The 13,440-nt window shown below is 35.5% G+C and overlaps 1 protein-coding gene across 1 annotated transcript in view; it reads right to left on the bottom strand.

The window, feature by feature from the left end:
- slc12a10.1 (solute carrier family 12 member 10, tandem duplicate 1) overlaps positions 1 to 13,158 on the bottom strand; it is a 42,758-nt gene extending 29,600 nt beyond the window's left edge. The window contains exons 1-7 of the mRNA XM_052136922.1: positions 13,028 to 13,158; positions 11,734 to 12,082; positions 3,242 to 3,385; positions 2,890 to 2,965; positions 2,452 to 2,547; positions 1,759 to 1,898; positions 1,565 to 1,675 (exon numbers count right to left, since the gene is read on the bottom strand). Coding sequence (XP_051992882.1) covers positions 1,565 to 1,675; positions 1,759 to 1,898; positions 2,452 to 2,547; positions 2,890 to 2,965; positions 3,242 to 3,385; positions 11,734 to 12,048 — 882 coding nt within the window. The 5' untranslated portion in view covers positions 12,049 to 12,082; positions 13,028 to 13,158. The remainder of the gene's footprint in view (positions 1 to 1,564; positions 1,676 to 1,758; positions 1,899 to 2,451; positions 2,548 to 2,889; positions 2,966 to 3,241; positions 3,386 to 11,733; positions 12,083 to 13,027) is intronic.
- Positions 13,159 to 13,440: the final 282 nt, after the last annotated feature.

Genomic DNA, 13,440 nt, shown 5'->3' with positions numbered 1-13,440 from the left:
TTTTGCAATAAAGTTTGACTGCTTGACTGGGTATCGAACCCAAACCTTGAGAACTGCAATCCATAGTTTTATACTCTGTGCCACTCAATTGACACATCTCAATACCGGTAAATAGACATCCCATGTTAGAGTCAGCACACAAAAGTGGTGGTTAGTTATCTTTTTAACTATAGATGGTGCTGTCTCAAAACTGCTCAGGTATCCTTAGGACATGATTTTGATGATGCATACCAATTTTCTTTTAAATCTGACAAAGTATTCAAAATATATGACTTCTTAGTAAAATTCTAAATGGTGGTCAGGCAATATGGCCAATGATTAAAAAATTGGTATCTCCATGACAAACGGAATCCATATACACCCAGCTCAGGATTTGAGGACATATTCAAAAGTTATGGGCAAAAATACAAATTTTTTTATTTTTGTGGCGCTGTCATAAAATGTTGCATGTGCCCTCATATCAAGGTCCTAATGAAGCATACCACATTTCATTTTCAATACGACAAAGCATTGATGAGATAGAGCCTCACTTCCTGTTTTACATCGACCTTGTTACATTTGCAATGCCATAACATTTCAACAAAGGCGAAAATATTAATTCTGCAATATAATTTTAATGCGACTCGTTCTGGAGATTATTATTATTATTTATTAGTTTCACTAGTGGCACAACAGAGTTTGTCCTAGAGACCCCAAATTTTGTCTGGGGACTATTCATACCTTTCCCTATTAGTGGGTGACCAGTTTTCATAATTTTCCTATGAACAGTTCATAGGGCTGCCATAGACACACAAAAGGGAGTCAAGTCAAGTAAATTTTATGTATATAGCACTTTTCACAACACAGAAAGTTTGATTGAATATGATTTTAAATTGTGAATAATAATAAATAATTATATTATTAAATCATAATTGTATTTAGAAACCCAGTGAGCAAGCCGAAGGCGATTGCGGCAAGGAACACAAAACTCCGTAAGATGTTGGTTAATGGGGAAAACGAACCTTGGGAGGAACAAGGTTCGCTTTGGGGGACAGTTCCCCTCTGGCTAACCAGCATGAATATGTCAATTTTAGATAGTTATGTGCAGTGCAGGTCATGGTTTAATATTAGTAAACTAAGATTTTACTAAGTGTTAAGGGCCAGTGTTTATACAAAGATTTTGTATGAACTGTAAGGTTAATGATTAATGTCTTTGAAGTTCAGCCTGGATTAAGTGCAGAAGTTCACATTGATGCATTGCAAGGGAAAACATGTATAAGAAAACTAATAGATACAATCAGTTAGCTTGTCCACTAATAAATGGTATCTGAAGCTAACATTCTGCTAAACGTCTCCTTTTGTGTTCATCGGAAGAATTTAAATCATATGATTATGGAACAACATAAGGGTTAGTAAATGATGGCAGAATAGTAATTTTTTTCATTGAGCGATCCCAAGTTATGTAGTAACTGTGTATAACGTTTGTGTGCTCCCTGGGAATTGGGCCCACAACCTTTTGCTAGCACCAGGTTCTACCAGAGCTTCATGAACATCAAAATTAATATTAAGATGTTCAGAAATGTACCTTTGACTCCCACTCCATCCCAGCCAATGAGATGAGAAGAAGCACAGTAACTGTGATGGAACCGACTATTCGGACATCGTTGACTGGATCCACAATTTGGGCATTGTACTCCTATTGCATCAAAACATGCATTATATTATAAACAAGCAAAATAAGCAAGCATATACTGTGTTTTTAATTTTTATCTTTCTTACAATGAGAAGATCTCTGACTGTCTCGGAAAACCCCACTGTGTTTAGTGCGCAAGCAAGGGCGTTTGCGAAAGAAAACACTACACCGATAGGACCCCCCAACTCAGGACCCAGAGTACGAGAGATCATAAAGTATGCACCACCTAATGGGTAGAACATATGGTTGAGAAATACAGTAGATTTTTATGTTTTATGAAGAAAATTTTAGTGGTGTTTGTCTGTGCAAAACTTGCCGCCACAATGCTAGGTTGTTGTAGGGAATCATCAGGGCATTGCTTTGTGGTTGCTAATGAGTTCTGATTGTTTTGTAGCATGTTGTTATGCAGTTGCTAGGGTGTAGCTAGGGCTATGTATAAAAAAATCTCACCCTCTATATCTGTGTTATTTCTAGGTTTAGTTTGGGTCCCTCAATGTAAGTCTTTGTGTTTTTTCGTTTGTCATTTGACCGGCAAAAAACAAGTCCAAGTCCAATCCCTTAGAAAAGTAATAGCAGACCTCTTCTCAACAAGCACAAGGTTTGAGGTGTCATTCAAGTCAACAAACATGCATGGCGAGTTATGCACCTAAGTTTAATACTTAGAGTTTACCCTTAGTATGATCAAAAATAAAGTGATATTTGCCTTTGCAAACACCACTAATTATTCAAATTTGGACAAACTGATTGGCTTAATTTTGTGATTTTGCCAAGCCACTCACCAGAAGAGACTCTCCCATTGGTGGATATGGCAGATACAGACAATGCAGTTACTGAGGTCACAAGGACTGACATGGAAATAATTACCCATGTAAGAACTAAAGCAGAGGAATAAAGACAAATTACACAATGTTAGCGTAACTGTACAAAGATCTGGTTCAGTTAAGAGTGTAACACATCAACAGATATGTACACAATAAAAATTACTCACTGTTCTTGGAAGTACTTCTATAAAAGTTATTGAGGTGGGCATTTATTGAGCAACATTATCTTTACAAAAGTAAATAGCCAGTTGTTTCATTAGAGGAAGTTGCTTTATTGCATGGCACAGACAATTTATTTCGGACTGTGCTTCCAATTAAGTGACCAGGTAAAAAAGTAACCACTTTATTGGGTTGTTTGTCTGAACAAGCATTCTAAAGGGTTATGTCTTCACTCACTGATCCCAGCTTGAGATGTAATCCAAGACAATCGTAAGAATAGAATGACTCCCCAGATATTCAACATACAGCGAATCTGAAATACAGAAACAGAATATGTTTGCATATGTGCAATGGTTGTTTGCATGCATGTTCATGGTGTACTACCAGTCAAAATTTTGGACACACCTTTATTATGACATTGTAAAATAATTTAATCCAGACATGTTTAATAAATCAAAAATATGTTATATTATAGCTTCAAAGTAGCCATCCATTGTCTGGGATGGGATGCTTTTTAAACAGTATTGAAGGAGTTCATTAAGTGTCTTTAAACTTTTGAATGGTATGTTTGCTTATCTCTGTGTCTCACCATAACCCCAGTGACCCATCCAAAGCGCACTGGCTGGGAGGTCTTTCCTTCTGACTCACTTTTCTCTGACCCATTTCCACATTCCTGGATCACTGAAATACTTCCTGTACCTGAATCACCTGTGTTACTTCCAGATTCGCCATCCTAATCCAACACACAAGAAAAGTTTGTTGACTCGAGATCAATTGACAATGGTAATATTTAGGACAACAAAGCAACATAATATACTGTATAATATCTATTGATTTTAGTTTATTAAGCCCTATTAGAATGGGAATAATTTCTATGGGTGGCAGGGTAATGTAATAATTACCAGAGCTTCTGTGTGATTTTAATTCTGTCTGAATCGGCCATGTCAGTAATTTTTCTTGACTTTTTTGCTTATGCATTCCCATTCCGCTAAAGATTATAGCTAGGGATGTGCAAGTATAGTCATTATTCGGTTCAAGCGCCTGCATTCGAATACCAAAATTATTTTACTGTTCAGTCCTGAAATTTCTTTTCTACACCTGCAATCGATGCCTCCAAGAGAAAGCCTATGTCACCCCCCTGCTCTGATGTGCAGACAAAAGATCCAAAATTGAAATGCTAATCCATTTGAAATCAAACCATAGCACTGTACGATACCTCACAAAATGTGAACCTACCCTGGCAGAGCATGTATCAGGTGTGGCTTTTAAAATACATATTTTCTTCTAAGAATAATATGTTACAAGCAGTGACAGTTTGATTATTTTTGTTTAACTTCTCATTTGAAGACCTATGCATTGTGCTTTTTAGGCTTATAGCTCCCTGTGCACTTTTTATCCTGCTATTTTGAGTATGTGTTTGACGCATATCCACACATATCCATTGCAACAAACATTCTTTATTCCAGAATCCTGACAAGTGATGAAAAATCTTTACTTGACTAAAGTATTGCTATGGAAGAAATTATTTACTAAGAGTAAATAACTAGTATGCTGAAAAACTACTAAAGTAAATAATTTACTTTTATGGAAATTATACAGTACATATATTACTGCTCAAAAGTTTTAGAACACAAAAGCATTTATATTTTTGAAAGAAATTGATTCTTGTTCACTAAGGATGCATCAAATTGATCACAAATATTGCCAAAAATAGTAGTAGTATTGCAAATTAGAGGCCAAGCACCGAATTATTTTATATAATTATTGTTATAATAATAATTGTATTATTATTATTATTCTGTATATGTTTCCTATGGCCACCCATAGAACCGTTCATGGGAAAATTATGAAGTTCTGCACACAGGTATAGAGGACAGTATGAAGTGCTACCATAGCAAATTTAGTACCATATAGTCTTTATCTCAAACTGTCTAGTGCCTCCAACAGTTCAAATTTTAGCTCATGTTTATGCTAATACTTTTTGAACCGTAAGTCCTAAAGACAAAATTATTTCCCCCCCCCTAATTTCTGAGCTCATTTTGAGTCGAAAGCATCGACTAGATTTTCCGCCATTTAGAATTTTCAGAAAAAACACATTTTTCGAACTCGTCCTAGGCCGTATGTCCGATTTGCATGAAAACTAATATGTGTCATCTGGAGACACTCAGGGCTAAAAGTAATAAATATAATTTTAATAGACATAACCGTTTCTGAATGGCCCTTCAACAAATTCCATGAAGAACACACAAAATTGAATTCGAGGCTGTATCTCCACAATGCATTTGGATTTTCATAGCCATCATGCCCTGAGGTGATCTGCAGCATTCTTATATATTTAACTTCTGAACGGTTTGTCTTAAATCATGACTGGATTCTTTAGATTCTGTGTGGCATTCTGTGTCGATACAAATTTTGCCTATGTTGGCCATTTGGGGTGTCGGCAATTTTGAATTTTGTAAGCAAAATGCTGTATTTTACAAACGCATTGCCATATCATTACAAATCTCTGTATGTATCATTGGCATGATGCCCTGAAGGTGCTCAACAAGTTTCAGGACAGCGCCACCTTGTGGTAAAAAGAATATAACGAAATATAATGCTAATAAGCTTTGATAATTTTAGCCTATTGTTATGACATTGGGCTTGATTGATTCTTTGGGTAAAGCAGAGTTCAACGATACCACATTTGTCATGGTCTGCCAAAATTGAAAACCTGCTTTTTCGAACTCCTCCTAGACGGTTGGTCGGATTTTCAACATATTTGACTCAGATCATCCATGCCGACAAAAACTTTTTCAAAGGTTTTTGAAAGAGCAAACCGTTCTTGAACAGCTTGCGAAGCACTCCAAATCAATTGTTAGCCTATATCTCTGCAACGCTTTAGCGTATTCAGACCAAACTTGGTGTGTGTTATGACAACCATGACTTGAGGGTACTTGAGCAGTTTCATCACAGCACCACCAACTGGTTACAAGATACATAAAACAAATGGCCATTTTACTTAGAACTTCTGAATGGCTTGTCCTAAAATCACGAATCTGGACTCTTTAGATTCTGTGGGACATACCATGTCAAATTATACCAATTTTGCCTATGTTGGCCATTTTGGGTGTTGGCCATTTATTTTTATTTTTTTTTAAATACTGTATTGTATCGTTACGAAACTCTGTATGTGTTATCGGCACAATGCCCTGATGGTGCTCAACAAGTTTCAGGACAGCGCTAGCTTGTGGTATTTTTACCACATTTTGCTCAGATCATCTTCAGACCATTCTAATCAAAAGTTTTTGTGAGCTTGCATTCTAAACTGAATGTAACAACACCAAAATAAAAACCACCAAATAATACCAAAAATCACTTCTTTCTTGTAATTTTCACTCATTCCACAAAATTGACTCAAATAAAAACAATTACTCTATAGCATCGCCATAATTCACTCTTACTCACAAACTTGCATGTTAATTCAGTCTGATAAATCATCAACTAAGTTAATGGAATCACTCAGCGCTGTGTTAACCAAAAGCATTTTTAGCACAAGTTGCTATTAAAGACCGTTGGTGCCTATGGAACCTACGATCAACTTATACTAACGATGCTTTTGGGAAACACAGCCCAGAACAGTTAATAAATGAACATCTGACTCACTGCACTGCATTTCTTTACTCTCAGTCATTTCTGACTTCAAAGACCGGCTGGTGCGGGTCCCGATGCTGCAATACCGCCTGCCTCAGCATCAGGGCCCGCACCAGGTGCCTTCATGACAGCTTCTTTCTCCAAGTAATCAGACTTTAAAGCATTTAGCTTTAGCCCTATAGTTGCCAGGGATGAGCATTTTTGGTCATTTTGTCTCCTCGAGTACTCAAGGGGCACTGACATGTACATGACTGTATATATAATAACATGTCTGACAAACATTTTTGGCTGCTGAATTGCGTCTTGTTGTTCCAGTGTGTTGTCTATTCATTTTTATAGGCTGTTATAAAATAATCTGTTACAAAATGTACAAAAGATTGCATAATCAAAATATAATGTATCATATTTTGTCATTATGTTTGGGTTCGCTGCCCAACTCAATGAAAGAATGGCCACAACGCATGTCTGTCTGTTCTTCTTTCAGGTCACCGTAGTAATCTTAGTAAGCGTGCACCAGTTTTTTTAGTGACTGTCTGAACTGTCTATTTTCATATCACTTTCAGTTTTGAAGATGCCGCATTGTGTTACATTTAGCAGTGCTCTGTCTAGCTTTTTAAAACACTAGCCTGATGTATATGCATTAAGTCCACTGCCACACACACCTGGTGTGTGTGTGTGTGTGTGTGTGCGTGCGTGCGTGCGTGCGTGCGTGTGTGTGTCCAAGTGTTCGCTCCTGTGGGGAAAGCCTCAGTGCTCCATATTGTTGTTGCTATAATGATTTGTGAAGCGTTCCATTCAACTCGGAACGTCTGAATTTTCACCTTTCAACTGGGGAAAGTGGAACCGAATGTCACTTTATGTCGGACTTCTAACTTGAGAACTGGTGAGGAAATCTTCAAACTCCCATTTCAATGAGATGCAGGTCACTTAGAGCAGGGAGGTTTACAGTAAGTGACAAACATTCACTATAATTAAATAATAGCAATTAACGAGTCAAAGTTCTTACATTAAATGACAATAAAACGTGTTTAGCAACTGTTTTGTAGAGACAAGTGTTCAAAACACGGTTACCCTATTTGTCTTAATTATCATAACGATAGCATTGCTGTATCGTATATCAGTTTGGTTGCCATGAGATGTCTCTGACAATCAATGTACCCCTAAACCACAAAGTAATCAATATCAAAATTAAAAATATGCTCCCTCTTTGACTTGTTTGTGTTTAGTTGTCAGGTAATTGCCAATGAATTTCGAATTAAGTGAAAAGTCACATCCATGGTGATCACCATCGGTCATAATTTTCATGATTGATCATTGCTGCCACCTCCAAGTACCTGAGTACTCATACCCATCATAGCTGCTGATTCCAAACACAGAATATGCTCTACTGCCGGTTTGGTGTTTATTACTCTTCAAGACTTCGTAAAACATATTCCATAGTACTCAAATCTAGCTAGATTGTACCGTTTTTGCATAGATCCATTGAAAGGAGCAGCTAAAATGTTTGGCTCTGATCAGACATCAGAAACAGAAGACAGCTCAGAGCGTAATGGTCAGAGGTGGGTAGTAACCCACTACATTTACTCCGTTTTATTCACTTGAGTAACTTTTTGGGGAAAAATTAACTTTTAGAGTAGGTTTAAAAGTGGGTACTTTTTACTCAAGTAAATTTCTAATAATTTTTTTAACATTTACTTTGTTACAATGGGTGGCGTTCCTGCCGTTACATTACAGGATTTAATTTTAATTCATGTGTCATTTATTAATGCTGATGCAAGTAGAGGATTCTTGGATGAACAGCAGGTTTGAAGAATACAGCTTTTATTTGAATAGACATAGTAATTTGTAACATTATACATGTCTTTATGCGACTTCTTTACACATATTTCTTGATCAATTTAATGCATCCTTGCTAAACAGAAGCACCAATTTCTTAAACAAAATTATAAAAATAACAAAATGTCTTAGTGTTCTAAAACTAAAATGAAATGTCATGTGCAGACAGATATGATCCAGGCTTTTATCTAGCAGGCTAAGCAGGGTCATATGAAAAACTGTCTGTTTGTAGCATGTAAAGGCTTTAACATGGGACATGTGGTAACCGTGAGTTCCCTATTCATTTTGGGATAGGGAAAGTGGTGCCAGGCGGCTAAACAGAGATGCCTCTGCTTATCAAATCCATTCACGAGAATGAAATCGCATTGTCATGCAGGACTGTTTGTGGCTCACACTGTGAAAGATACAAATATTGTATCTTTTTGTGGCTGCCGCATGTCATTGACCAATCACAGGTGACTTTAATCAGCTGATTAGTTCCCTTCAGAACAGTCTACAATAACTATAAAGAGAATTAATTAATGAGTGTTTTCTTTTACAGCCAATATGAAAATGTTAATGTTACATTTATTTAAGCCAAGCTCTATTTATGGTTAAACTGTTTTATGGAGAAATGATAATAAATAAATACATAAATAAATAAATGTAATAATAAGAAAATAAATAAAGGAATAAATGTCTTGATAAGAAAAATATAATTAGTTTTAATGAAAGTTATTCCTGAATTAATTTTTTGTAGACTTTTTTCCTGTATTTATTATTTTCTCTTTTTATTTGTATTCTTTAAAACTTCTTTCATTTGTTTTTGTTTTTTATTATTATTTATTTATGCATTCTTTTACTTTTATATTTATTTATTCCCACCTGTATTTATATCCATATTTATATATTCCCACATGTATTTATTTTTATATTTATTCTTACATATCTGTCTCTTGTATGAAAATTATGTGGTCCTGGTTTATCATTGATGTGACGTTAGGTCATAGCCATATCGTGTAAACTATAGCTATTTGTGGGGCTAAAAACATAAGAGCTTAAGTCAGTCCAAGATTTATTGGTTATACTACAATCACAAAATAAATGGGGAGCTGTTTCTTCAACAAAATCACAAAATGAGCAAGTTTCATAAATGATATGATTTAACCTTATGCTTATCTTTTTTTTCTGTATATATAACTTAATATTTTGATGTCCGCAAATCCATAATATTGTTTTCTGTTGTTATGATTGTTAATTGTAAAAGATACAACCATGCTTAATTTACCTGATCATTTATGTATGTACGTATGTATGTATATATAATTCTGCTATAAAAAGAAATCTATAGCTGACGCTTCACATATATCTAGAGAGTTGCGCAACTTGCGAATGAAGCGAAAATCGATAACCACGCATCGAATGACTATGTTTCATTTAGAGTAGAGGTGCTTATTGATGGTTTAGGAGAGCTGTATGATGGTATGAATGTCGAAGCACATCCTGGATTGTTAGACTCTCTTCAAAACATTTCCCTACATATTCTAAATCTGTGCGAGTCAGACGGTGCTAAGGTGGGATGTCCATCTTATTTGCTTCCGATAATATTACTCAAATATTACTCAATATTGCTCAAGTAATATTGAGCTCTCAACCAATGATGCACTGGAGCTATGTATGGGCCACCTCCCTCATTTCCATGTTGCACACAGAAAAGTACAAATAAATTTTTTTTATAAATAAATAAATATATATGGGAATGTATAAATATGGAAATAAATATATGTGGGAATAAATAAATATAAAAATAAAAAACAATGCAAAATAAATGAATAAATAAAGATAAAGTTAAAAATAAATATAGAAAATAATAAAGGAATGAAGTCATACAATAATAAATTCAGGAATAAATGTAATTAAAAACTAATTTAGGACATTTATTCCTTTATTTATTTATTATTTTTGCAGGTTTGGTCCTCCATACTCGGGGAAGAAGACAACAACAACTTATGTTGGTCAAATGGATGTAAACAGTTTTGAATAATGACACAGAAAGTATCCAATCATCTATCTATCCATCCATCCATTCATTCATTTTATCCTATGTATGTTTGAGGGGTGAACCATACAGATAAAATGGTAGAACCGTAAATGTACCTTCCTGCTGCAAAATCATCCTTGACTCCACTTACAAAACAGCTACATTTCACACATACTTCACTCTAAAAGGATTGTAAAGCATGTTGACGATTAGCAGACAAATGGATAATTAATTAATTGAGCCATTTCCTCAAAAATGCACTGAAGCATCTCCTCTTTTGACACCCATTCAAAAAGAACAGCTTCTGGTCTCCTAACCAGTGTACCGCCACAAAATGCTGTTTTTGCTAACCCCCCCAGGAAAGGGAATCTATTTTTTTTCTTTTTATATCTATTTCAGATGTTTAACTTCCTCCATAGTGCTTTAAAATACAGCATTCTCTTTAGAATTAAAATGGATTATATACGTTTTGTGTTCTGTGCTGTGTGAGGGAATCCTGGAGGACTCGAGCAAAAGATACATGCAATCCTATCTCTCGAGCATGCTGCTATAACCTGCGGGCTTCTGTCATATTTATTTATTGAGTACTACAATTTATTTATACTCATAAAGTAGAACAATTTGAAAAATATACTGAAGTACTGTAACGACAGTAGTTGTAATTTGTACTTTCCACGTCTGGTCCCGACTTCCTACGAATTACTGAAAAAACATTTGTGAACACTTGCGGTTATCTGTATATTGCAAATGGTTACTGTGCACATCCCTAATTACAACATTATTTACTTTCTACAAAATAGCGGTCCTGTGCAAATTGACATGCTCTAAAAAAAAACAGTGAATCTCCCTGAGTTTTGGAACAAAATGGAAGTACAAATAATTTTTGTACAGTATTATTAAATGCTCGCCATCTAATGAGTTCTGTTCTCACCAGTTCTTTTGTATTTGTATCAATTTCTCCTTATAATCCCAGAAATATACTGCATATGCATATGTTTACAGCATAATTAATTATCACAAATAATACATTTTCTGATAGGCCAGTAAAACACAGTGTGAAAATTTAGTAGACAAACCATCTCTGCAATTTCTACAGACATCACTCATCCCATGCAAACTGATGGTAGACATCTGCAGTAACAATATAAAACAACTTTATCGGCACACTGTATGTCCAGAAAAAGTAATCCCATCTGAAAAGTGCTTTAATGACTGCTGTAGTTAGTTTTGTTCCTCTAATATGATTAATAAGTGACCTTCTAAGAGTGCTGATATAACAGGTATAACAGCACTGGTACATTTCACTGTTTATATAACTCCACTTGCATCACAGAGATAAAATAAACAAAAAATCTGGCTATATTGTGTCTAAAATGTATGTTACTCTAAATTAATTCTTGTTTTTAAAACTGTTGTATAAAGGAAATATCACACTCACAATTGTATGCTATTGTACTGAATAATATCATGGCGGCAACTGCCTACTCCCGAATCATTGCCATGCTTTTATTGAGTAAAATAGCACAACTGCGAGAGTGAATATGCATAACATGTATAGCATGATTATGTATAGTAGACAGAATACAACTTACATCCATAGTCTTGCGAAGAGTCTCCAGTGATGGTCTACTGCGCCTGATGCGACCTGTGGCAGTAGCATTGGCATAAAACTCCAGGTGTGGCATGGCATCCATGGTGCTGTATATGGAAGTTCGTCTACCGTCCTGCCTTGAGCTTGAGTCCCGAACCTCCGATGTCCTTTGTCCTGGTGTCTCCATGGTAATACTCATCTCACTGCTGGAGTTGTAAGAAGAATAATGGGGTGGTGCCTCTTCGCTGACTGAAAAGCGGCCTGGGGGCAAGCTGTCTGTGCCCGGCGGTCTGCGTTTCGAGAAGCGGTGACCCATTTGTATGCAGTAAAGATCTGAATAAACGCTTTCCCTGCAATGAAAGAAAATGTACAAATCCTTTAACCAAAATAAAATCACTGTGATGCTCTAGCTGTGTTGATCAGTTTTTGCTTTAACAGCTAAATAATATTGGCATTAGTGGTGTTACTACAGGGAGGACATGATGGGCAGCCGCCCTAGGACCTAGGGTGATAGGTGTCCCGACAGGCGATAAAAAATGGCAGAGAGGGGACCCACCCCATCCCTGGAAAGTGAAAATGACCGAGGAAGGACAATCACAAATGTCATTGTACCACAATATAAAAAGTGAGCCAAATACATTTCCATAAAATGCACATCATCACTGGATATTGTAAGAAAATCAGTCCAAATAAAGAATGGCTTCAGCCCAATCCAGGGATTTCAAAATCAGAAATGTATCGACAGACATTAAAATATTTAATAAAAATGCAATTACCTTAATTAGGTTAACATTACTGAATTGTACAGTTTAGCTGGGACAGCTTTCTACTTCTCTCAATTTTTTTTGTCAATGAGCACAAACTCAGTTACACTTAGACTACTAACATCACGTTCTGTTCGAGTATCTTTCTAAAATCACAAAAATACAGTATTGTATATTTAATCTCATATCTAGAAGGGTGCCTTCATTAAAGAAATAGATAAACACAGCGAGTTGGTCCACCGGATTTTCACCATAAATTTTTATTGAGAAAGCACCCATAATTTTTACCCATAATTAATAATCTTTCTTATAATCAGTTATAATTCAATAACTGGCCAAATAATCAATTAACGTGCATGCTTGTGCAAGCTGTCATGCTTACCTTATATTTTTTAGTATAGTTTTTATAATACAAAGATTTTTTTATAACAATTACATTTTATAGCCGTCTGTAATTTTTTATTTATGTAAATATTTTGGTTCAATATCTGTGCATTAAGGGGATCCTTTAGAAAACAAGAAAAAACTTACTGTAGTTTTGCACTTGGAATGGTAGGTCGCTGTTCTCCTTGTCTTTTAAAGCTTAATTATTGAATTTAAAAAATGAAAACAATAAAAAATTATTCTTAAGAGTGTCGCCTTTTCAAGCAGCTTCTCCTTTTTATCACCTTGCGTTATCATCATGGCTGTCTTAATTTATACTAAAGGTTACACCTTCTCTCCTCCCATGCACGTGGATGGTCACACATATTTCTGAATACAATACAACATCAAAGATAGATCTGTTTACCCTGGGATCATCTTCATATTGGTGTATGCAGTTGGTTCTGGTCAATCATTTACCAAAATAATAATGTCTAATGAGACTGATTAGGCTTTACTAGAAGGAAACAATAAATGGGATGGGTGGTAAAACAAATAAAAATGATTCTATCAGTAAGGAT

This window comes from Xyrauchen texanus, chromosome 1 (genome assembly GCF_025860055.1).
Source record: "Xyrauchen texanus isolate HMW12.3.18 chromosome 1, RBS_HiC_50CHRs, whole genome shotgun sequence".
In the NCBI taxonomy this organism is placed as follows: domain Eukaryota; kingdom Metazoa; phylum Chordata; class Actinopteri; order Cypriniformes; family Catostomidae; genus Xyrauchen; species Xyrauchen texanus.
The sequence above is the reverse complement of the archived record's forward strand: the minus strand, read 5'-3'. Positions and strand labels throughout refer to the sequence as shown.